The 26,729-nt window shown below is 38.9% G+C and overlaps 1 protein-coding gene across 1 annotated transcript in view; it reads right to left on the bottom strand.

Moving 5' to 3' along the window:
• LAMA1 (laminin subunit alpha 1) overlaps window positions 1-26,729 on the bottom strand; it is a 227,631-nt gene that overhangs the window by 55,811 nt on the left and 145,091 nt on the right. The window contains exons 20-36 of the mRNA XM_007949015.1: window positions 24,552-24,658; window positions 24,085-24,265; window positions 23,128-23,264; window positions 21,802-22,038; window positions 20,614-20,757; window positions 19,478-19,657; window positions 18,649-18,834; window positions 17,965-18,092; window positions 16,574-16,694; window positions 16,326-16,463; window positions 12,565-12,686; window positions 10,215-10,301; window positions 9,661-9,854; window positions 7,892-8,034; window positions 5,428-5,517; window positions 4,356-4,467; window positions 3,315-3,477 (exon numbers count right to left, since the gene is read on the bottom strand). Of these exons, the coding sequence (XP_007947206.1) occupies window positions 3,315-3,477; window positions 4,356-4,467; window positions 5,428-5,517; window positions 7,892-8,034; window positions 9,661-9,854; window positions 10,215-10,301; window positions 12,565-12,686; window positions 16,326-16,463; window positions 16,574-16,694; window positions 17,965-18,092; window positions 18,649-18,834; window positions 19,478-19,657; window positions 20,614-20,757; window positions 21,802-22,038; window positions 23,128-23,264; window positions 24,085-24,265; window positions 24,552-24,658 (2,470 nt within the window). The remainder of the gene's footprint in view (window positions 1-3,314; window positions 3,478-4,355; window positions 4,468-5,427; window positions 5,518-7,891; window positions 8,035-9,660; window positions 9,855-10,214; window positions 10,302-12,564; window positions 12,687-16,325; window positions 16,464-16,573; window positions 16,695-17,964; window positions 18,093-18,648; window positions 18,835-19,477; window positions 19,658-20,613; window positions 20,758-21,801; window positions 22,039-23,127; window positions 23,265-24,084; window positions 24,266-24,551; window positions 24,659-26,729) is intronic.

Raw genomic sequence — 26,729 nt, 5'->3', positions numbered from 1 at the left:
GTTGATCCTCCATTTTACCAAACATGATTTCCTTCTCCAGGGAATGGTCCCTTCCGACAACATGACCAAAGTAGGTGAGACAAAGTCTGGCCATTCCTGCTCCCAAGGAACATTCTGGCTGTACTTCTTCCAGGACAGATTTGTTAGTTTTTCTGGCAGTCCATGATACCTTCAGTATTCCTCACCAACACCACAACTCAAAAGCATCAACTCTTCTTCGGTCTTCCTTATTCATTGTCCAGCTTTCACATGCACATGAGGAGATTGAAAATACCATGGCATAGGTTAGGCACACCTTAGTCTTCTAAAAGACATCCTTGTTCTTCTGCACTTTAAAGAGGTCTTTTGCAGTAGATTTGCTGCTTTTATTGGTGTTGATTGTGGAACCAAGTAATATGAAATCTTTGGTAATGTCAATCTTTTCTCCATTTACCATGATGCTATTTATTGGTCCAGTTGTGAGGATTTTCATTTTCTTTACATTGAGATGTAATCCATATTGCAGGCTGTGGTCTTAATCTTCATTAGTAAGTGCTTCAAGTCACCCTCACTTTCAGCAAGCAAAGTTGTGTCCTCTGCATACCACAAGTTGTTAATGACTCTTCCTCCAATCCTGATGCTAAGCTCTTCTTCATATAGTCCAGCTTCTTGGATTATTTGCTCAGCATACAGATTGAATGGGGCTCTGGTGGTACAGTGCCTAAGGCATTTGACTGCTAACTAGAAGGTTGGTGGTTTGAACCCACCAGCCACTCCATGGAAAGAAGACTGGGCCATCTACTTCTGTAAAGATTTATCACCTTAGAAATCCAAAGGGGGGGTCACATGAGTTGGAATTGACTTGATGGCAGTGAACAGATTGATTAAGTATGGTAAGAGGATACAACCCTAATGTACTCCCTTCCTGATTTTAAACCATGCAGTATCCTCTTGTCTGTTCAAATGACAGCCTCCTCATCTATGTAGAGGTTCCTTGTGAGCACAGTTAAGTGTTCTGGAATTCCCATTCTTCTCAATGCTATCCATAATTTGTTATGCTCCACACAATTGAATGCTTTTGCATAGTCAATAAAGCAGAAGTAAACATCTTTCTGGTATTCTTTGCTTTCAGCCAAGATCCATCTGACATCAGCAATGGTATCCTTTGTTCCATGTCCTCTTCTGAATCCAGCTTGCATTTCTAGAAGTTCTCTGTCAATATACTGGTCCAACCGTTTTTGAAATATCTTCAGCAAGATTTTACTTGCATGTGATATTAATGTTATTGTTCAATAATTTCCACATTCTGTGGGATCACCTTTCTTTGGAATGGGTACAAATATGGATCTCTTCTAGGCAGTTTGCTAGGTAGCTATCTTCCACATTTCTTGGCATAGATGAGTAAGTGCATCCAGTGCAGCATCTGCTGGTTGAAATATCTCAATGGATATTCATTCCATCAATTCCTGGAGCCTTCACCAATTCCTTTAGTGCAGCTTTAACTACTTCCTTTGATACCATTGGTTCTTGATCATATGCCACCTCCTGAAATGGATGAACATCGTCCAATTCTTTTTTGTACAGTGACTCTGTGTATTCCTTGCATCTTTTTTTTTTTTTTTTTGATGCTTCCTGCATCATTCAATATTTTGCCCATAGAATCTTTCAACATTGCAACTTGAGGCTTGAAGTTTTTTCCTCAGTTCTTTCAGCTTGAGAAATGCTAGGCATGGTCCTCCCTTTTGGTTCTCTAACTCCAGGTTTTTGCACATTTCATTATAATAATTGACTTTGTCTTCTTGAGCAGCTCTTTAAAATCTTCTGTTCAGCTCTTTTGTCTTGTCATTTCTTCCATTTGCTTTAGCTATTCTCCACTCAAGGGCAAGTTTCAGAGTCTCTTCTGATATCCATTTTGGTCTTTTCTTCCTTTCCTGTTCTTTTTAATGACCTTTGCTTTCTTCATGGATGATGTCCTTGATATCATCCTACAATTCCTCTGGTTTTTGGTCACTGGTGTTTAATGCATCAAATCTATTCCTTAGATGGTCTCTAAATTCAGGCAGGATATAATCAAGGTCATATTTGGGCTATCGTGGACTTGTTTTAATTGTCTTGCCATAGAACATACTTCTCAAAATGAAATATTTTTTAATAGCTCTGGGGGCATACTGGGAAACAATGACCCCATGGTATGCAGTGAAGGGTCAACACAGCAGGCCAAATTGCCATCTTCAGACAGGCCTGTGTGCAAGGTTAGCCCTAGCTGGCATCTGTGAGCTTAGAATTTGGGAGGCCTCCCAGGTTTCTTAACTGACCAAGATGGTTTATTATTTGTGCAAATGATATGCTATATTGAACTACTTTCCTTCTGGGATCCTGGGATTTCGTTGTGTGTTAGAACAGCTCAAGACTGGGTGGGTCAGGGCAAGACCTGCAGGTAGGTGTATGTACAAGGGCACAACTGAGGCCTTACTTCAGGCAGTAACAGGGTTTTAGGGTTAATGTTCAAAAACTTGATTCAGAGTGATAATCACCCACTGCTCCTGACTTCTGCACAAACTTTTCAGCTGAGCTCTTGTCTTTCACACTTCCAGTGCTATCTTACATCGTGTCTCTTCACCTGTGTCAGATTATAATCCACATTTCTGTGCTCCTGACCTTTTGCTTACTTACTCCCATCACCTTAAATGTCATAAATTTTGCTGTGTCTAATGGCCATAATTTCACCCAGAGTATATGGGCCGAGTCTCAAATGACATGTTCTACTGTAATCCATTGGCTATTTTTTGGAAGTATGCCACTGGCTTTTTCTCCCTAGTCTGTTTCAGTCTGGAAGATATGCTGAAACCTATCCACCATGGGTGATCCTGCAAGTATTTGATATACTGATGACAAAGCTTTCAGCATGATAGCAACTTGCAAACCACCACAGTACAATAAACTGACAGGAGGGTGGTGAACTGCACAGGTAGCCACTGACTGTAGTTTTTCTTCTATGAGAGTTTATTGCATTACACATGATCTGTACTAAATACAGTAGTCATGAGGTTCTATTATTCATGCTAGGTGGGAATGTTGTTCCAGAGCCATGGAGGGGGGCACCTATTACATAATTGCACAAAGATTGGCATTGATTACACTTACTTCTATTTGGAGAGACTGGTACCCATCTCTTAATTTACTTGATAACAGGGTCCCTCTCTTCTCTTAAGGTATTTAATCTTTGGTGAGAGCTTTCCTTTCATCCTGTTCTCCCATTATGCCTTCTTCTCTTTCAGCATTCAAGCTCTACCTCTAGTTGCCTGTATCATGAATAATAGTACTTAGGAACTTACTTGAGTTCAATGGTAGCATTTTGGTGTAACTGCTTGAAGTGCATTTTCTGTATGGCTTCCAGCAAAGATGTAATGTTCTCTTGCATATTTTGAAGAGCATGACTGGGTACCTGGAAATTTTCATCCAAGGTCTGATTTAAAGTTGTTGCTTTTTCAATAATTTCTAGGGAGAAAATGCATCAGTATCATTTAGTAAGTTTCTCAAAAGTTGACAGTACTAAATGGAAAAACCTAGAATCTTCAATGAGGTTGCTCTGTTTATTTAGTCTGGGTTGGACCTCCAGGCCAGGCTAGGCCAGGCCACTCTATATATACCAATGCAATCTAGACAACTCTTAACAAAACATCCACAGATTTGGGTTATCTGTCCTCCCCAGAATCCAAAATAAATGCCATAAAGGTAGGGGCTATGTCCATTATGTTTACCTCAGCATTTTCCTGCACCTGGCACAGATATAGCATACAGATGGTACTCATTAAATATTTACTGAGTAAGTGTAATACTTGACAATACTGGTTACTTGACATTACGCTTTAACATATTTTTTTGTTTTAATAATTTCTTTATCTTTGCCCTATAAAGTCTGATTTCCATTAGATTCTGTACTTTTTTTTAACACTATAATCAGAAAAGAAAAATCAGATATGTTTCTGTCAGCCAGAAAGACTGCAAATAGCATAATAAAATCCAAATCAGATAGGACATCCTAACTGAGCAGTGAGATGTGGCACTCACATTTATTGATAGGTTTAATAAAAGGAATATCCTTTTTTCTACCACATATGCAAAGGTCCCCTGTCCCTACCCCATACTGGATACTGGTCACATTCAGTGGTGTCACTAGAGTTGGTGTCATACAGTGCAGTAACTCATGGTGTCACACCCCTCTCACTCACTCCTTGTGGGTGAGCTAGCTAGTGAACCCCTTGCCTGCTGTTGCCACAGACCCTAGGGTCATTTTGGTGTCACCCACTCTGACAGTATCAGGGGATGTAGTCTACACCCCTGTATCCTCCTAGTGATGCCACTGGTCATACTACCTATGATGTTTATCTGTAGCTTCTCAATAAATGTCCTGAGGTCTTCACTCTTGTTGCGGACTCTTGCAGTCATGCTGTTCACATGTTGGCTATTTGTCAACACTCTAGTGAGCTAACAGAAAAGAAGTGTCAGGTCAGTTTGACTTTAAATATGTAAACTTTGGTATTTCTAGTTGTTGCTACTTTTAAACAGCAAAATATTCCAGATTATATAGTAAAGATTCACACTATCATGTAAATCAATTAGTGTTATGTAAACATGTACGTGCACACACACATGAAATTCAACAACTGAAATTTTTAAAACTTAAACTTACCCCTTGATCACCATCTGCAAATGAGGATATTCTTTTTGGGTCACTAAAAATCATTCATCTGGCATGGCTTAAACAGAATAAATAATTCCCCGCCTAAGGTATTTGACTGCTAACCAGAAGGCTGGTGGTTCAAACCCACCAGCCACTCCTTGGAAGGAAGGTTAGGCAATCTACTTTCTTAGTGATAACCGCCTTGGAAACCCAAGGAGGGGTCACTATGAGTGACTCAACTCGATGGCAGTGAGTTTGGGTTTTTGGTTTGGGTGTAAAAACTAGCTTCAACTTGCCATACAATGTCAACAAATCAAAACCTCCAGCCCAGAACCTGCCTTCTGCATGGACACAGGATGGTGAGGTTTGGGTTGTACCCACTTATTCAGGGAGCTGCCGAAAGTCCCCCAGTTGTCAGCCGCTGAGCCAGCCCAGCACTCACCATGGCTCTGTTAGAATAAATTTAAGAGATGGAAGAATCCTCGGGAATTTCAAGAACTCCACCTATCATGGTTTAGAATTCAAATAGTGAGGGATTTGCCCAGCCGACCCTCAGCAGAGGTGACAAGGGAAATTATAATGTCAGTTTCCTTTTCCCACTAAAGTATAGAAACTGGCAGGGTTAAAACCAATTTGATGGTAAATACCGCAGCACAGCCCAGGGGGAAAGAGGCTGCCAGATGTAACCAGCACCTTCAGCCCAGTGTGTGTGACTGCTCACAGGGCTGCTGGGAGGGACCCGCAGGAAGAGGAGCAGAGTTTACCTCCTTTTGCAAGTCCTGGGTCTGTTCTGCGACACCTTCCAGTTGAGTCTTTGCCAGTTCCTTTTGTGCATTTTCTTCCAATAAAGATGCCTAAGAAGAAGGAAGGAAACAAAGTACAATGTTTCAAAATGAGATGTTCTAGTTCTTAACTGAGAATCACTTTTTATTTACTTTTCTTTCCCCCATGGAAATTTTTCTTTCCTTGAAATTGTCATAAACATGCAAACCTAACATCTATATCAAAAACACAAAAAGAATCACATTTTACCATATTTTTTCTGAAGTTTTGATTATGTCAACATGATTTCATACTATCATCTTTTGTATTATATTTACAAAATAGATACAAATAATAAAAACTGTCTTTTAAGGCAGAAACATGAATGTACACAAAATTATAGATAGATAATCAGGGATTTCATCATCATAAAATCAACCCATCCTTTACATACATAATTTTTACTAGATTTAGGGAGAATCATATTATGTAAAAATTTAGTTACTTGGGTAATGTCAGATAAGGGAGTTTTCTTAAATTAAAAATCTAGTATGTTGACTGGAATACACTGCTGCTGCAATTCTTATATAAGAATCTGGCTTTATTACAATATCAGATTCATATACATTTTAACTATAATTGCCAATAACATAAAAAAAATGCTTACTAGGCTAAAATACAAAACTATTACATAAAAAAAAGTCTTCATAATGAAGAGATACTAAGCGCTCAATTTTTGGCAGGAATCTTCTAATTTCAATACTTGTGTGATTTTTATTTAAACTTTATAACCATCCTACCAGCCAGCTGCATTATTGTTCTTATTTTGCCTTGAGGAAATTTTAGGAATGTGTGGGGTTCAGGAACGTGCTTAAGGGCACAGTACAGTGCAGTAGTGAAACCAGTCAGCTTTGTGTCTGGAGCCCACATTCCTAATCTCAGCCACGGCCTTCACATAAGCATAAAAAGTTATGTAAAGGATGGACACGTGATTTAGATCAGTGCAAAACCATTCACGGGTAGTAAAACCAAAACCAAACACCCTGCGGTGGAGGCAGACTCAAACAGCCCCATAGGGTTTCCAAGGCTGTAAATTTTTATGGAAACAGATTGCCACATCTTTCTCCTGCAGAGCTGCAAGTGGGGTCGAACTATCAACCTTTCTGTTAGCAGCTAACTGCTTCAATCACTGTGTCACCTGGGTGCCTTTCACAATTAGTGTCAAAAATTTTTAAGTATTTAGTTTACTTGGTAAATTTAAAGGACATTTGTATCACTGAGGCCCACACTGACAGTAAATTATATTTGATGGTGAATATATCAATTGGAAAATAAATTCAAATATTTCTTTCATGTCTTTTTTTTAAATTGTGTGTATAAAACCTCTCATCTTTTCAAAATCATTTTCGCTTTTGAAAAAAGAAATAACATAAAAACATCTCTTTGACTTTCTTAACCTTTCTTTACTGCTGTTATGTCTATAGGGAAAAGATCATTGTAAACAAGAAAGGATGACTGACCCAGGAAGCTTCCAACACACACACACACACACACACACACACAACCACACACATGTACTCCTATATTCATGTACTCACACATACCAAAAGAAATATTAAATTTAAGGAAAGCTTTCATTTAACAAAGGCATTCAGGAATGACTATACTTTCTATGACTATATTACACAGTATATAAATTATCTCAAAATCTAATGTATAGGTAAAAAGCAAATTTAAAATCACAATTTTTTTCCCATTTAGAATGAAAAATGTTGAGTAGGATCTTGTCTACTAAGTCAGCTTGACACCTTTTTTTGAACCCAGACCCTGCTTGACAAAATATAAACTATGGTGTGTCCCATAGATTTTTTAAAATATATTTTATTGAAATATAATTTACATACATTGAAATATACAAAACTAAAGTGACATGGGTCGATGCATTTTTTTTTTCTTCAGTGTTGCTCCCATAGATTTTTATGTAGTCTTTCAGAGAAGAGGGACTTTTGTGCCCTGTAGCCCCAGGTAAAAATAATACATTTATAGAAAATAATTGATCTTTAGTATCCTTCACCATTAAAGAAGAAACTGTCCAGATTCTTTTGCTGTATTTGTATTAGAACTATCTTCAAATATCAAAATTCTGTCTTAAAGAGAAAGGATTGGACTTTGTATTATTTCAAAAGGCAGAACAAGGGCTATGGAGGAAGAATTTATAAGGAAGCAACCATGGAACAACTTTTAAACAACGAGAGCTGTCCCACAGTGAAACAAGTTGGCTTGTATGATGATAAGGTCCCTGTCACTGGTCATGTTCAAGAAAAGGCTGGAAACCATCAGTCATGGATGTTGGAAATGAGACCCCCTACACATAGAGAGGACACACAAAATGACTTCTATAGTCCCAACTGACTCCATTTCTCAATGATACATGTTTCTGTCCATATCTATATGTCTTGTACCTACCCTGAGGTATTTAGTTGTATTTTCCAAGTTTGACAAGATTCCATATGGGATAGGAATGATGCTGGTGAGGTTGACAGAAAGAATGATATCACCAATGTTATCTAAGTCATTCAACAGCACACCTACACATTCATCATCACAAGCTGAAAGAAAAGGGAAAAAAAGAAGAAAATTAAAGTTGATGCAAAGCTGTTTACACATTTTCACATGGGCTTGCATAAGCCACTTGGTAGTAATAAGATATACTGGCATTAGAAAGTCCTTCCAGGTACCACATCTGATTTCATTTTCATATCAACTGTGTGATGGGAGGAACGGTAGGATATACTAAGCCAGTGTCCTCAAATGATAGCCCTCATACTCAGGTCAGGTGAGTGACTTCCCTGGAGTCACACTGCACTGACCCGCACAGTCCATTTGCTAATCTTCAACTTGAACTAACCAAAGCCAAAACCAAACTCACCTCCATCGGGTTTCCAAGGCTGTAAATCTTTACGGAAGCAGATTGCCTCATCTTTCTATTGGAGAGTAGCTGGTGGGTTCAAACCATCAACCTTTTGGTTATCAGTCAAATGCCTTAACCACTACACCAACAGAGCCCCTTTTAACTTGAACTAGTTGCAATTAAAGGCACTCTGGTGGTATAGTGACTAAGGTATTTTGACTGCTAACCAGAAGGCTGGTGGTTGAAACCCACTAGCCACTCTGCATAAGGAAGATTGGGCAATCTACTTCCGAAGAGATACTGCCTCGGAAACCCAAGGAGGGGTCTCTATGAATCGGAATGATAGCAGTGAGTTTGGTTTGTTTTGATTTAGTTACATCATGAATTCCAAATGTGTTTCCTTTTTAAAGCCTGGTTGATCATTGAATCAGATAGTTTGTAGACACACATTCAGCAGGTACAAATGAAGTAGACTGGAGAAAATAATGAGAGAATTCCATGACTTTAACAGTACTTCTTCTCCTCTTCCCCATAAACCACGGAGAAGAAGACATGCCAAGATTACTATGCCAGGCACTGACTATTAAAATAAATCATAATTGGGAAACAAAAAATTTTCGGGAAAAAAATCCATGATAGCAAAGAACTGAAGATGTTGTAAAACTTGGATAACAGAAATGACAATCCCACAAAGGTCTTCACTTCTGAACTGGCTGACTGTTGATCCTCCAATGGAAATATTAATGGCAGCTAAGCAATAAAGCTGAATTTACTATGTTTCTTAGACTGCCAAATTAAAAAAACAAAAAAATGTTCAAAACCACTGTAGTCTCATTTGAGATTAGGTTTTTCTTTGTTAAAATAATGAATTTGTAACAGCACCGTGTGTGTTTTAAACCAATAACTTTTGAGAGATAAAAAAAGGAGATTAGGCACAACAAAGGAAGCAGCAGACACATGAAGATCACCGAGGAATGCCGGAGAAGCTGACAAGGATTTTCCCTAGAGTGGCCAGAGAGACCACTTGTCCCTACAAAAACTTAGACCTCCAGCCTTCTAAACGGTAAGAAAATAAGTTTCTGTTTGTTGCAGCCACCCACTGTGGTATTGCTGTTATAGCAGCAGTAGATAACTTAGACAAATGTACTCCTAAAAGTGCAACATAGCAGATGCTATTACAATCTATGTTTGATTTAAAAAAAGAAAAAAAAGTTCTATATTATAAGAAGAATAATACTTTCTCTGTCTTGATGACAATTTCCTCACAAAGAAAAACATTGGAGAGGAAACCCAGGTTGTAAACCCATAGAGGAGAAATCCTCACAAATGCAGTCACTCTCCACTAGGATGTGCCTGGATTCACACTTGTCACATCGCAGCCCCATGGCCCCTGGTTTGCAGACACACTGCCCGGAGTAGCCATCACAGGAACCGTGTGCTGAGCCTTGAGGACTGCATTCACACTTCTGGCAGCTGCCCCCCACAGCTTGAGGATTCCCATGATAACCTGAAGAGCACCTAGAGGAAGGAAGATATTTTACAAAGTATAATGCCCAACAGCAAGCAAATACATAAACCCCTTTGCCCAAGGACAACCATCATTTCTGTGAAATGATCAAAAAAAGATCAAAAGATCCATTTACCTCATTCTATGACTTATTTCCTAACAGAAGGATGAGATGGTGGTAGAATGTGCATTTACTATCTCAACAAGTAGAAGAATATGTGTTTTGGAATAGTGATAAGATCCTGGATCAATCATGCAAACCCAAATTGAGAATGACTTCTAACTCACTTTAGTAAATATCTTCAGCATGTTATTTAGAAAGCAGGAGCAGAAGTACCTGGCACTTTCCTTGTGATAAGCCAACAGCATACCTTTCACAATATTGTCCTTCGTAGCCTGGAAAACAGGCATCGCAACGGAAATCCTGATCCCCTTCCAGGACACAGGTGGCACTGAAACTGGAGGAAAAGAATTTTTTTTTTTTTTTTTTAATCTTCAGATATATAATTTCAAGTATTTCTTAAGGTAGCTTCAATACTATTGGGATACATGATACATTCCTAACCACTATACTGGGAAACTAGACAAGATTTTTAGGGATTATAATCTACTAGGCTAAAGGAAGGGAGCTCTGGTAGCATAGTGGCTAAAACACTTGACTGCTAACCAGAAGGCTGGCGGTTCAAACCCACCAGCCACTCCTCGGAAGGACAGTTGGGCAATCCTACTTCCGTAGTGATACTGCCTTGGAAACCCAAGGAGGGGTCGCTATGAGTTGGGGCCGACTCGACTGTACATAACAACAACAACAGGCTAAAGGAAAGAAACTAAGTATATAATCAGTACAAATGTGTGCATAACTTGCATCCAAAAGAAGTTCATTAGATGCCTGTCTAGTGACAATTCCTTGAGAGCTAAGTGAAGGAAGAAAGACTAGTTAGTCACCAAATAAGAAAATTTTCAGAGAAAATGAGTTTCTTTCTTTCAGTGAAGAGTTATCTGGTACACTAGGTGATAAGGTAACGAGAGAATTGTAAGTGACTAAACGACATGGTAAAGAGCACTGAACAAATAAATTCCAATTAGTATAACTGATGAGATCATAATGAAAAGCAAGAAAGAAAAACAGGAAAGAAAAGCAATGAATTAGGGTAGAATTTGAAAATAAATGGACCTAAAGATAAAAAGTAATTTGGTGGCTATTACAAGCAAAATAACAGCACCACTCAAAGTTGAAAAATCTACTCAGATGTTGATCTCCACATTGACAGGTTGTGCTTTCAGTTTATTCCGTTTCCCACCCACCCCCCCTCCCTGAAACAGCCTCTTGGTCTTCACATTTTAAATTACTAGTACACCATCTAGAGGCTGATCTGGGTACCGGCAAGTTACTTAAAAAAAAAAAAAAAAGCTAGTCTGGTCCCTCTTTGCTACTAAAATGAAGGCAGTTTCTAGCTTTGAGTTACAGGGTTCTCCATTAGCCTCACAACACTTATTAGTTTCTTTTCTTCTTAAAGAGCAAAGGGGCATAATTCAATGAAAACACAAAATATATAGAAAACAAAGTTCATCTTTTAGGGACTCTCAAATTCATGGCATACATAGAATATTCACACCCTCACTAACTCTTCTTAATAGTGTAACTATTAATATTCTAACATGGCCTTTTGAGGGGTTATTACCTTTTTACTGAAGAATTGCAATATTTAAACATACCAAAAAAAAAACACCTCACTGCCGTGGAGTTGGATCCAACTCATAGCGACCCCTCCTTAGGTTTCCGAGGCTCTATCTCTACGGAAGTAGATTGCTCAACCTTCCTTCCAAGGAGTGACTGGTAGGTTTGAACTGCCAGCCTTCTGGTTAGCATTCAAATGCCTTAGGCACTACGCCACCAGAGCTCCTAAATTTTGTATACAGATTTAATATAAAATATTAAGTGATAAAAACAAATCTTAGGATGCTTAGTAGTTTACAAGGGAAATTTACATAAAGGCTGTCACCTGATACTTACCATAAAGCACCCCTTACTTGGAAATAATAAAAGAATATTAAAACAAATATTAAAATGATAATTTCATTTCAGGATACCAAATGGTAGTATTCAGTCTATGTAAGTTCCGAACCTTGTCACATATTCTAAGCAATAATAAAACATTATTTATGAATTACAGTTTTTATTTAAACCAAAGAAGACTAATAGATGTTCAAATTCCCACTTCAGATCTCTAGTTCTTTTTCATGTTCTGATGAGTCTCTACAAACGTTGTGAGTACAGGGTAGAACCTGGTCCCAGTTTATCACTATATAGCACTATAGTACCTGATCAGTCATCACATATATATATTCTAACCATTTCCTTAAACAGGAACTGAATGATTTCATATCATGACCAACAAAACTAATAACAATTCATCTTTATGTACCCTGGATACATAGTTTGAGGGCTAAAAGTAATAATCAAAAAAAAAAAAAAAAAAAAACTTGACAATCATTTCCTTTACTGGTTCTATTTGAACACCCAATACCAAAACAGATCATTTGCTTTTGAAGACATTCTTCAAATGCTTATGAGAATGAGCACTTTTTCATAAAATTAGCCTTTCCCAGCAGATGGAGAACATTAATTAAAATAGACCACTTAGAAACTCTGGAAAATAAGGCTTAGGACGGAAGCAGCCAATGCCAGGTAGAGAGGGTGGTCCCACTATGCAAGCTCACCTGGCAGGGTGGGTGTGAGGACAAGCGCACGGAGCACAGTCACTGGCAGAGCCGGTCACCTTCCCATAGTACCCGGGGGCACATGTGTTACAGTGATCACCAGCAGTGTTATCGCTGCAGTTCTGGACCCCATGTTTCAAATGGAGAGGTAAACAATGGGAATTGGTTAGAAATCATTTGTATCTATTATAACTAGGCATCACCACATTTCATTGTTGTTGTTGTTATGTGAAGTCAAGTTAGACCCGACTCACAGCGACCCCTCTTTGGGTTTCCGAGGAGGTATCACTATGGAAGTAAACTGCCCAACCTTCCTTCCGAGGAGTGGCTGGTGGGTTTGAACTGCCAGCCTTCTGGTTAGCAGTCAAGTGCCTTAGGCACTACGCTACCAGCACTCCTACCACATTTCATATCAGTTATGATATGAAAGCTCTGGTGGTGTAGGGCCTAAGGCATTTGACTGCTAACCAGAGGCTGGCAGTTCAAACCCATCAGCCACTCCTTGGAAGGAAGGTTGGGCAATCTACTTCCATAGTGAAGAAAATCACCTCAAAAACCCAAGGAGGGGTCACTATGAGCTGGACTGACTTGACAGCAGTGAGTTTGGGTTTTTTATAGTAGGTCTCCAAGAGTCAGAATCAACTGGACAACAACCACCACATTTCCTATCAGTTAGCATTATCGTTTTAGTCTTAAGGAGAGGAGAGCATTTTCCTATTTTTTCTAAATCCTGGAGACATGTCCAGCTCTGAGGCCTTCACCCATCACAAGACTGCATTCATCTAATGCAGTTTAGAAATTACTAGTGCATTCTTCCTAAAGAAAATGTACACCATGCTCCTAGAACCAGCTACATTTCAGATCCTTAAAATATGGACTTAAAGTGCACAGTAACTCTCAAACCGATGCAGAAACACTGCTTTTGCACATAGTCAGGATTCAACAATCACATGTAGACAGTTGAAACTGCAGAAGCAAACAGGTAGATGGTTTAGGAAACAGACAATGAGGAAAGAAAGCTGATGATTTTACACCATGCACAACAGATTCTTGTGATAACCAAATCATTTCCAGTTAAATTTTATGCCATCATTTGGTCCTGCATACTCGTTATTTAAAAAAAAAAAAAAGCTTATACTTTTTATAAGCTAAAAAATAATGCAATTCTTGATATCTGATTATAATTTAAAATATGCTTTTACTCAGCTGACCACAGCTTCCCCTGCTTGCACTATGCATAGTACACTGGGTCTGGTGCAGCCAGGACAGAAAGACAGGAACGCTGAAGAGTGCCTGAGCAAACTCTCACACGGACGCATACTTTAACTCTTGGCAGTGAGGGATGATATAGAGAGAAATCTCTTTACATATTAAAAAATGACTTTTAAGTCCCTTTTAGATTTAAAAGTATTTCAGATTTTTTTTCTTCATTTCAAAATTGTATTCCTATTTCATCTGATGAAAACAGATCTGTCATTCACTTGGCCCCTAAAATGGATATCTCATTAGAGATAAGAGTCACGACCTTTTTTTATAAAGTACATGTAGTAATACTTGTTTTAATGATGTAACTTAAAGCTGATGAGGAATAAATATTAGATGATGAGAGAGGATTGCAGCAGATTGTCAGATTTTCCATTGCTAACATCAACACTCAACTGTGGTGTTGGTGATGAATACTGAATACACCATGGACTGCCGGAAGAACAAACAAATCTCTCTTGGAAGAAGTACAGCTGGAATGCTTCTTAGAAGTGAGAATAGCCAGACTTTGTCTCACATACTTTGATGATGTTGTCAGAAGAGATCAGTCCCTGAAGAAAGATATCATGCTTGGTAAAGTGGAGGTCAGGGAGAAAGTGGAAGACCCCCAATGAGATGGATTGACACAGTGGCTGCTACGGTGGGCTCAAGCATGGTAACGATTGTGGGATGGTGCAGGACTGGTGGTGTTTTGTTCTGTTGTACACAGGGCTGCTATGAGTTGGAACCAACTTGATGGTACCGCACAACACTAACTGTAGCAACTCTGCACAACACCACGAGGTTGCTGGAGAGTGATCCACGTTTAGAATCTTTGTCCAGACTGCTGGCAGTAAGTACAACCACTGTTTTGTGCTACCTATCTGATTAACAGGCCAGGGTGACGTCTCTTATGGCTCTTTGACAAGTTAAGCCTAACTATTCCCTCTAAAACAGAGAAACTGGCAGAGGGTTATTAGCCATGGTGTACTCTAAGGAGATTTTTTCCCTTGGTCTAAGGTAGTTTTTCATGGATTGGGTTAAAGAGTATTATGTTATTTCAGGGATACAAATCAACAGACCAGCTACTGATCTTACAACTTTGATGTAGTGGATTCAGGCCAAGAAAGGCAGGGTAATAGCTTAATCTTCTAGGAATAATTGATCTTGTTCAAACTGTTAGCTACACCAAATAAAGATGAAGTATGAAAGAACTTTCTAATCTGTAAACTGTCCATGTGACTGCATGATTGACCAATATAACTTCCCAGCTAATTGGATTTTACCTTAAGTTTCTAAAATCAATTTTCCCTAAACCTTTAAATGAGATCTTCGTATTTCCTTCATTAAGTCTTTGCTTTTGCCTGGAGCATAAGTTGATTAGAGTGAAAAATTTTTTCAGAAATGTTGCGGTTACTTGCAACTTCATTAAGTCCATTTTGCCTTCTATGACTGGAGTAATTCTTTAATCCCACATATATAATGGAATCAGCAAAGGTTAACATGTATGACTTTAATTGCAAAAACCATGCAGTGGTTCTGTTTCTAAATTCACTTGTGCAGTGTTATACTTTAGCATTTGATAAGTGGAAATTGCCCTTAAATTCCACATATCAGAGATATTTCTGATTGGAATAAGAGGAAGATGGATATAGCACGGTTGAAGGTCCACCTGGAAGCCAGTTTCCTCCCTGCTCTGTTCTGATTCTAACGGATTCCCTTGTGATTTAGGCCACACCTAAAGGCTTCAGGTGTGTCTTTCTTGGGAAGAGAAGGAATGCTCATTTCTCTACAGTGAATTACTTCACTGAAGGCAAGTCAGTCTTGGCATAATTTATGCAAATCACCAATGTTTCCACATTAGTTATTGTAAAGAATGAGATTTCAGGAGCAGAGAAAGAATTTCAGGAGTGAATGTTACTGGTAAGGCCTCATCAGGTTAAGTAAGTGAAACCATGGAAACAAGTGTTCCCAGTCCAGGCCACCAGGCCTCTATCTGGGTCTGCCTGGTCCTTTCCAGTGGGCAGTGCTCTCTTCATATCCCAGAGATCAATTTTGGTCTGGAAAGAGGTGACTGAGAAGCAAATGCATGTGAATAATTTGCTATATTATTATCCCCCAGGAGAATGTGCAGTTTTTAAAAATTCAAGGAAAGTACAATTTACAAAACAAAAACAATGATTTATCTAAAAAACTTCATCTCACCATTCAAATTATATGACATTGCATTATTATCTCCTGACTACAACTACCAGTACTGCAATTACAAAAAAGGGAAACTGAACTAATTCTCAAATTCACATCCACAATCAAATTTATGAAGGAATATCAACCAACGTCAGAACACTTAGCTAAGACTTTCTGAAGAAAATATATTCATATTTTATGTTTAGCCAAGTTTAAGCTCTCTTTAAACCAAGGAGCTGGGATGGCTATAGACGGAAAACTCAAATGCTCAGCTTCTACTTTAATTCGCCCCTCACTGTAATTCAGGCAAGCACCCATATGAACGAACTTACTAGGCACTTTCCGGTTTCTGGGTCACATGCTTCACTATGGTTGTTGCAATCACAGGGCACACAGGGAGTAATCAGAGGACGGAGTCTCCTGCTACCCCCTTCAGGAAGCTTTCCTCTGTAGTACCCAGGGGCACAATCCTGAAGAGACGTAAAAGAGAGAAAATGACATAAAAGATGCCCATGAGCTCTGTTCATCACTCGGAGTGGCTGCAAAACCAGAAAGTGGATTTTAGATGCAGCCTCCTTACCTGACAGGAGAATCCAGCTGTGCCAGGAGGACAGAGACAGTTCTCTAGATGGGAGGCTACCTCTCTACCCGGATGCAGCTCCTCAGCCTTTCTGCCAACCTCCATTGAAATGTTCGCAATTCTGTGAAACCATTTGTTAAGAAGTGAGAGAATAAATAGTAATATTTAGAAAAGACTCTTTTTAGAAATATTTCATGTGACATAATAAGAGTTACATATACCATATAGGAGCTCTGGTAGCATAGTGGCTAAGGCACTTGACTGCTAACCAGAAGGCTGGCGGTTCAAACCCACCAGCCATTCCTCGGAAGGAAGGTTGGGCAATCCTACTTCCGTAGTGATACTGCCTCAGAAACCCAAGGAGGGGTCGCTATGAGTCAGGGCCGACTCGACAGCAAATAACAACAACAACATACCATATTAAACCCTGGTGGCACACTGGTTAAAGTGCTTCGCTGTGAACCAAAAGGTTGGTGGTTTGAACCTATCAGCCACTATGTGGGAGAAAGATGTGTCATTCTGCTTCTATAAAGATTACAGCCTTGGAAATCCTATGAGGCAGTCCTACACTGTTCTCTAGGGTCATTATGAATCGAATAGGACTCAATGACAACATATTTGGGTTTTTGGTTTTATTAAACCAGAGCTTTTCTCCCAGGTCAGGTGTAGTTGCATTGCTACATGTGATTATAAGTGCAGTGTGCTCACGTACATTAGCACTGTCATTACATGGAGAAGGTTGTCAGCTGATATTTTAAACTTCAAAATAATGTTCATGAAAGCACACCTGAAAGACCTCCTCAAGTGCTGGTTTGGCCAAAATTTAGTCACTTTCTCTATGGGCTAGAGTATTAAATGAGCAGCTACTAGAGTTCTATATATATCTTTACAAAGAAATGAGAATTGTACCATTTAAGAGCAGAGCATAGGAGTGTCTTTATTCCTTTTTTAATTATCTTCATGCAAAATACCACAATTATGTACTTATTTTATATCCACATTAGCATGGAAGGCAGGTAATTCATGTCGTATTGCACACATCTCATTGTTGTTGTTGTTATGTGTCCTTGAGTCAGACCCGACTCAACAGTGACAACTCCTTGGGTTTCCGAGGCAGTATCACTATGGAAGTAGATTGCCCCATCTTACTTCCGAGGAGTGGCTGGTGGGTTTGAACCACCAGCATTCTGGATAGCAGTCAAGTGCCTTAGGTACTATGCTACCAGAGCTCCTACACATCTCATTAGGATGTTATTATTTAATAAGATTTTAGTGAGGAACACAGACACATGTAATAATCTAGTAGAAAATGGGGATGAATGAATCAAATCCTTTCAGTTCCATATCAAATAAGAAAAATATGTAAAATTCTAGAAGAAACTTCCACATGCCTGCTCTGCTGTAGTCCTTGACCATATGAGGCCTTGATGAGGATGTACTCAATGTTGCTAAGAATAGACATGAAGTCTGAGTGCGTTACAGGCTTTTCAGAAACAGAGTTAAAGTATTTCCAAAAGTTCTGTGAATAAGAAACACATTTTATTAAATTCAGAGTATAAATTCTCAGAGGCATATGAACGTACAAAGAACATGCTTCTTTTGTAAATTTCTCCAGAAACAAATGCATTTCTGTGTATGACATTAAGTTTAACTGAGGATGGTCTCCTGTGACCTCCATAGGGATAAGAACAGTGTCAGATTTACCTATTGATAGATACATATGACCAAAGACAGTGCCACCTGCAGAGAAAACACTCAATACATATCTGCAAAAGGAATGCAAGTTTCCCCAATTCAAGGGGGCCCAAAGACTTCTGTACATAATGTCCATGCAGGTAGAAGCTTGTGAGCCAAGATAAAGAATTTAAGATGCAGTTCTCACTAAATTAACATAAGCCTAATATACATTTCTTGAGAATATGAAATTTGAATTATTTCTAGAAATCTTGCTAAAGCCACTGGAATTTTGATCTCAGATTCTTCTTGCTCATTCTATTACAAGTGGCTTCACAATTTCATGGCACCGATGGTAAAATTTACATTAAAGAGTTTCTATGACAAGATCCCATCATCACCTCTTTCATCCCCACTTCTTGTTCCTGTCTCACGCCATTCTCAGGTGCAGGTGCATCCGTGTAAATCACTTGTTTTCTGGCCCAGCCTCCTTTGATGAGAACTTGAGGCTCAAAGTTAGAGGTGCCAATGCCATCCACAGAATAGAAGGCCACACTGTACCTCAGTCTGCCACCGTAGGCCATGAGCTATCCGAATAATAAATCAATATTTATTTCTGTAGCATAGAAATGGTTTAGAATCATTTTATTATAAGCCTGTTGACTTTTTAAAGGAATCTTGTTAATTAAATATGCAATTTTAAAATTTATCAAATGGGTGAAACAAGTATGGAATTTTATTCCCTCTAATTCTACTTATAGACTATTAAGTTGACCCAAGCTTCAGTTCTTCATGATGATACCATAAATGTAAGTTCCAAAATAACATATCAATGTAGTAATGATTCTAATTATTTTCAAGCTCCTTGAATGATCTCTATCTATAGGAGCACTGTATAGATCATTGTAAATTTTAAAGTTCAAAGTGAATTCATTCACAGACTCTAATGCTTATACTAATAAAAATAGAGTGATGCCTTTCAAATCTATTTCATAGGATGTTCCCCCAACTCAAATGAATGAAGATTTCTTGGGAAGAACCTCCTGGACCATAGCACCGATACTTATACTGAGTTTATAATAGCAAATACTTAAAATGTTTGTTAAATGACTGCTTTAGGAAGGAGAAAATCAAATTATTTGAACTAGATTTGAAGTCTCTTCTGGTTTGAAATTACATCTATACCTCCAAGGCAATGTGTCCTTGCTCCAGACTGAGCATGCACCTCACCTGATCTCCCTGGAACTGATCTGGCAGTCGCCAGTAAAACGGCTCTGCTTGAACGTGCTGCCGGACAGTCTCGGCATCCAGTAAGATGTCAGGAGCCTGATAATATACCCCCTCGGTCGTGCCTTCCAGGTTACTCTGAGAAACTACACGCAGAAGAGGCTGGTCTGGGGCCAGCATTACCTAGTCATTGAAGAGAGGAAAATTGCACATCAGAAGGTGGATTCACCATACAAGTTCATTTTTCAGATTCCACCATCCTTTCACAGATGGCACAGCTTCATTATTAAAATAAGAATAATAAAGGTATTTCCTTTCACTTGAATGTCTGGACTGAAATGAATTAAAAATGCTTTAAACTAGTAGATTAGGGCCAAATAATTGTTACATAATTTTCAATTATATGGAGAATGTTGAGATACTACCATTTTAGCCTTTCTCCAATTAAAGCTTTCGTTAGATTAGCTAAGGAGCAACACTGAATGCCTTTTGCTTAAGCTCTGTTATTTTTTCTTTTTTTTCCCTCTGACACCAGAAGCAGGACTTGGATTCATGTACTAACCAAAACTAAAACCAAAACAAAACAAAACCCACTGCCATTGAGTTGTTTCCAACTCATAGCAACTCCCATTCGGTTTCCAAGGCTGTATATCTTTACAGAAGTAGATTGCTTCATCTTCCTCCTGAAGAGAAGCTGATGGATTTGAACCACTGATCTTCTGATCAAATGTCTTACCCACTATGCCACCAGAGCTTCTTATCCAAAACTAGCCCATTAGCATAACTAATGCCATAAGAGCAAAGTTTAACATAAATACTTAACTGTCCCCCCAACCCCACTAAACTCCCAAGGGGATAACCAAACCAAATCCACTGCCATCAAGTAGATTCCAACTCTCAGTGACCCAGAGGACAGAGTAGAACTGCCCTATAGGGTTTCCATGGGTGTACATCTTTATGGAAACACACTGCCCCATCTCTCTCCCACAGAGAAGCTAGTGGGTTTGGAGCAGCCAGTGGGTTCAAACTGCTGACCTTTTGGTTAGCACCCTAATGCTTTAACCATTGTGCTACCAGAAGTCCTTCCCAAGGGGATAGATGGGTAAAAACAGAACATTTTCACTACATGTGTAACTTACTGGGATCCTCACATAGCCCTCCAATTCTTCACAGAACTGTGACAGTCCGAAACAGAAACACGGGGTGCACCCCACAGGGTTGTCAGCACTGAGAGCATAGGTGCCACTTTTACATGTGTTGCACTGAAGGCCAATAACATTCTCCTAGAGGGGAAAAAATAATTTACTCAATTTTACCTGAAAAAAGGAGAGACAATTTCTGAGCAAACAGAAACAAAATAAAGCACAAGCATTTTTGGATTAACAAACGTCACTGAACTACCTGTTCCCTTGGGCAAGATCCCTTACCTCCCTGAGCATTAGTTTTCTGGAAAACTCAATCCCAAACATGTGATTCCCAAACATGGCTGATTATCAGAATCATCTTGGCGACTCTTCAAAAATACAGATTCCCTGGCCTTACACTCATACCTCCTTGATGATGACTTCCTAGGGTGGGCCCAGGAATCCTCCTAGAGTTGAAGGTGAATTCTGATGACTAGTCAGGGTGGGGAAACTAAGTCTGGTCCCTTCCTGTTTTGCTCCTCTGTAATGAGTATTGTAGCATAGCACAGGGTAAGTAAAAAATATGTAGATTGATGTTTCATTCACTCCTAGGCAATGATATCTAAATGAGCTTTTCTTTTCCTTTTTCATCTCCAGCCACTAATGAATCCATTACCATCTGGCTTCTATCCCCTCTGCCATAAAGGACTACAGAAGGGAACTAGTGACCTCCTAATAACAAAAAGCACAATGAGAAAATGATGGAAATACACAAAATGAAAAAAAAAAAAAAGGCATTGAAATATTACCTTTCTGGAACATAATAGAGACTAATTCCCTTCAGTCTGGCCAGCACATACACAAGAATAATTAACTTAACAGCTATAAAATCACAAATCTTTGTGAAACCCTGTGTTTTCTATTCTACTTGTATTTTCAAGATAGATGACTACTCAGCCAACTGGAACACATGATAGAAAATTTAAGAGTGTTTTTCAAATCACTCACTTGATGCTTGAAATGAATAGTTCAAATTCCATTTAAAGAATCCATCCATGATTCTAGAAGAACATACTCAGAATTTTAACTCTAACATAGAAGGTAGTGTGAACTCATTTAGTGAGGAACCATTAAGAGAAGAGTCTAAAATCTAGCTGCTTATTTAAATAGTTAAAAACAAAGAAGGGTGTCCATGGCAAATACCTTGCAAGAGCAGGTACCAGTTTCCTCTTCACAGCTACAAAGACCCTGTTCCTTATCACAAGTGTCCACCAACGTCCCTCTCAGGTCACAGTGACAGGAAACACAGGCTGGAAAGTCTCTGTGGCCCAGCGAGCACTGGCGACAGCTTGGACCCCTAAAGGTGGACTTGCATTGGCAGTGGCCAGTTAGCACATCACACTGGTGACTAACGGACCCCACACTGCTGCAATTGCAGGCCTGAAAGAGAAACATCGAAATAAGTAAAAAGGCAGTGTTTAAATTTTCAAAGTGTACCCATATTGGGATTACAGGAAAGGACTAAATGTGGGGAAATTAAACAAAAGAGCTGATCTCACCCCCACTGTTTCTATGTGGATTCACTTGTTATGCATCTTTTGGATATAAGCACAGTGAGCCAAAACAGGGAACTCAAACTAATATGCTCAGTAGGTCAAAACAATCCATCACAATTATTTTAGGAATCAAGTAATTTTTTCCTGTTTTTAAAATACAAAATATTTCCAAGTCTTACAAAAGTTGCAGAGAAAATAAGAGCTCTTACAGATTGAATATGCTATTGCTGTTAGTTGCCATCAAGTTGATTTCAACTCATGGTGACACTATGTGTGCAGAGTAGAACTGCTCCATAGGGCTTTTACATTTGTGACCTTTTGGAAGCAGATTGCAGACTTTACATCCAAGGCACCTCTGGTTGGGTTTGAACTGCTAACCTTTTAGCTAGTAGTTGAGTGTTTAACCATTTCTGCCACTCAGGGACTCCTAAAGTTTGAACATAACCTCACAATGAAGTGATTTATACCTTTCTCCTGGAAGAGTGTATAAGTTGCAATATATATTTAAAAGGCATTTAAATAAAATTTTGACCTTTTAACTATCTATCAGGAGCCCTGGTAGAGTAGTGGTTAAGTGATTGGCTGCTAAATGAAAGGTCAGTGGGTTTGAACCCACCAGCCACTCCATGGGGGAAAGATGTGGTGTGTGGCAGTCTGCTTCTGTAGGGATGACAGCCTTTGAAACTCGATTGGGTAGTGCTACTCTGTCCTATGGGGTTGCTATGAATCAGAATTGAGTTGATGGCAATGGGTAACTATGAATTCCACAACTAAGATTTTAAGAAAACTTAGAATGTGTCGTCAGAGTGCTGCTTCTTCCATTTTGATCCCAACAATCCACGATAAGTTTTAAGTATTTACCACAAAGCTACTTAACAGGCAAAAATCAAGCAAATAGATTAATGAAAAGGAAGGGAACTTGCTGCAGTAAAATAATTGTCAATTAAGAAAACACATAGAGGACAGTGGACACCTTGCATCCGAGTTCCAGGTCATGGCTCCAGTATCCATCCTCACATTCTTCACATTTCAAACCCTGAGTGTGAGGAGGACAGATACACTCTCCAGATTCTGGATCACAAGTATTCTGAGTATGAGCACAGTCACAGGCTAAAATAAAGACAAATGGTTTTGTAACATGTCAGAATGATCAATGAAGAGCAAGCATGCATGTTACCAGTTACATCTCTTTTATTAATAATCTAAACCACTCTTCTAGATACTTCATGATTCCCAAGACCTTCTGTGTTTCATAGGAGGAGGCTATTCCTCCACGTTGGGAGCTCTGGTAGCATAGTGGCTAAGTCACTTGCCTGCTAACCAGAAGGCTGATGGTTCAAACCCACCAGCCACTCCTCGGAAGGAAGGTTGGGCAATCCTACTTCCGTAGTGATACTGCCTCGGAAACCCAAGGAAGGGTCGCTATGAGTCGGGGTCGACTCCACGGCAAACAACAACAACAACAACATTCCTCCACGTTAGGAAAGGCTGCCAGGAGAGGAAATGGGGATAGAGCAAGGGAGATTGGGAAAGACTTCATCACATGAACTGTACAAAACTAATATTTATCAAGAATTTGCTATGAGCCGAATGCCATGGTAACAACTTTACATACAACTTTCACATAATTCCTTGAAGTAGATTTTAATTATTGTCTTCATTTGACAGATGAGGAAACTAAGGCTAGATGAAGCCAAGTAATTAACCTAAGTTCACACTATCAGTAGGTGTCAGAGCCATGACCTAAAGCTAATACTGGTACCCAGAATAGGGGTCAGGAAATAAAGTATAAAATCCTACACTGATGGAAGAGAAAAAGTAAAGGAACTTAACAGAATTTAGCCAGAAGTCAAAGAAAGTCTCTGCTCCCCCACAAAAAAAGAGTTTAGGAAATACTATAAAGTTCCAAATAATGAATTCAAGAGCTTACGTGTGCAGCCACCATCCTGGTATGCATAAAAGCCACGTGCACACCTATCACATCTTTCCCCAGCCACTCCTGGGACACAGTGACATTGGCCTTCATCCGTGCAATCATCTGACATGGACCCTGATGTGCTGCAGTTACAGGGCAGGCAGCCAAGTCCTGTGCTCCACCCATAATATCCATTCTGTTTCATAAGACAGGAAGAACCATGGAGGCCAAAGTGTGTTTTAATATACAGTGAACACCTGTTAGAACGTTTTCTAAATGAAGCATAGTGTGCTTGGTTTTTTTTACTCCTTTGTAAAGTGCATAAATACTCTAGACATAGGGAAGAACAGCTTTCACCAACCAGGTTCAGATAATTATTGACAATCTTGAACTCAATTTAATTTGAATCCAAGTTAAGATATCAGTTATAAACATCACTGATAAAGGTTTTAATTTTATGCAATGACCAAGAGGTATCTTACCAAGCACTGGTCACACTGCTGTCCAGTCACATGTGGTTTACAATCACAGAGTCCAGTCTCAAGATGGCAAATATGAGACAGGGAACCTTTTTCATGGCATTCACAAGCTATCACAGGTAAAATAAACAAACAGACATTTAAGTATTTATTTAAATGAGTATGGTTATAGTAAAATCCTTTTAATTTCCAAAGGAAAAATGTTAAACATTAATGTTTTAAATTATAAAACAGAAAATTACTTTGCAATAATTTTTAGAATTTCATATTTTTACAGAAAGTAAGCCTAAGTAAGGTTACTGCAAGAAACCATCATAGAGAAAAATTATTGAAGCAATTAAAAGGTAATAATTAGCAAACTAATGTGACTGATTTAATGAATTCCTTGAAACTTGTGAAATCATCTCCTAATGTTGTTATTGTTGTTATGTGCCATCGAGCCGGCCCGGACTCATAGCAACCCTTCCTTGGGTTGCCGAGGCAGTATCACATGGAAGTAGATTGCCCCATTTTCCTTCCAAAGAGTGGCTGGTGGGTTTGAACCGCCAGCCTTCTAGTTAGCATTCAAGTGCCTTAGGCTCTATGCTACCAGAGCTCCTTCATTTCCTAATATATATTAGCAAATCTTCATCAAAAAACATGCAATAGAGATTTCAAAATGAATATAATCATTTGTTCTCATTCCAATTATGTATAAATTTAATAGCGTAAAGCTCAGTTTGGACAGTCTCAGTATTGTATATATCCATATTACATTTCATAATTTAATGAAAATATTCACCTATTCTATGTCATGAGTCATTTGTATTTCTAATAAATTTCTCTCTGGCCAAATGGTTTGGTTTTATCTTCATTGACAACACTGATGTTTAAAATTACAAAATCCTCCAACTCTTCAATGTGATGCAATTTAATGAGTCCAAGAAATGTTTAATCAATATTTGACAGTACCACTGTCATTATGCAGTTTTGTTAAAATAATTAATATGTTCATCAACAAATTATCCTAGGCACACATATTAGTTATAAATGCTTGGAATCAGAATATAATGAAATATAATTAGGCATAACAGTGTCAGGAAGGAAAAAGATAAACTTCAGAAATTATATTAAGCCAAACCCCAATAATTTTTATGGGACATACTGTATCACACACAGTGAAGTGTTGTGGGAATGGGCAGATGGAAGGTTTATGGTCAGAAGGGAGGTGTGGGAATTCTGCCTCCTTAACTGACTATGGCCACCTTGCCTCACCTTCTGTTTTCTCAAGTGTGAATGAATTAATGCTGGCAGCTCCTGTGCATGACCAGAAAAAGCTGTGGGCCCCATTCACTACTGCCCTTCAGGGACTTAACTCCACTCCTTCCTGTAGCTTAACTTTGCACACTCCACTGTCTCCTCAGCATGTAACTGTTCTCAACTCTCAAACCATCACAAATACAAAAGTAAGACACCCATACACCTTCTCCCTCTACTCTAAGTCTGAGGTTCTATCTCCTGGTCCTCCCTATCTTCTCTCTCTTCCTCACTCCCCTTGAGCACATCCATCCAATGGCACTTTTGCTTTCTGTACTTCTGGCCCTGCAGCTACTGCAACTGTTCTCCCTAGGTCTCTGGTTGCATCCTAGTTGCCAGATTCCCTCCAAAAAAGAGAAAAAATCTATTGCTGTCAAGTCAATTGTGACTCAGAGTGACAGAGTAGAGCTGCTCCATAGGGTTTCCAAGACTGTAATCTTTACAGAAGGAGGTTGCCACATCTTTCTCCTGTGGAGTAGCTGATGAGTTTAAACCACCAGTCTTTTGGCTAACAGCTGAGCACTTAACCACTGCACCATATATTCAGTCCTCAACTGACTGTATCTTTCTTTAGACTTTGGCACACTGACAACTCTCCTTTGGAAGCTCCTTCCTAATATGGTTTGTGTAGCACCTCATTTTCTGGTTTTCTTCTTATTTCTTGTGTTTTGACCTCTGTATCTCATGTAAAGCTTCCTTGTCCTCCAGGGATTCAAATATGATAACCAATTCAAATTCTAATTCAAATATAATAACCACAAGATGCTGATAATAATAATTAAGATTTACTATACTTTGTGTGTGTTATATTACAGTCAATAATATTTCATTTAATATTTTCCCTCCAAAGATTTGTATGGATTTTTGAACATTTTTTTTTTTTTA

The sequence above is a fragment of the Orycteropus afer genome, unplaced genomic scaffold (genome assembly GCF_000298275.1).
Source record: "Orycteropus afer afer isolate SDZICR_OR568_19922 unplaced genomic scaffold, OryAfe1.0 scaffold00234, whole genome shotgun sequence".
Taxonomy (NCBI): Eukaryota; Metazoa; Chordata; class Mammalia; order Tubulidentata; family Orycteropodidae; genus Orycteropus; species Orycteropus afer.
Note: the sequence above shows the minus strand (reverse complement) of the source record. Positions and strands in the feature narration are given on the sequence as shown.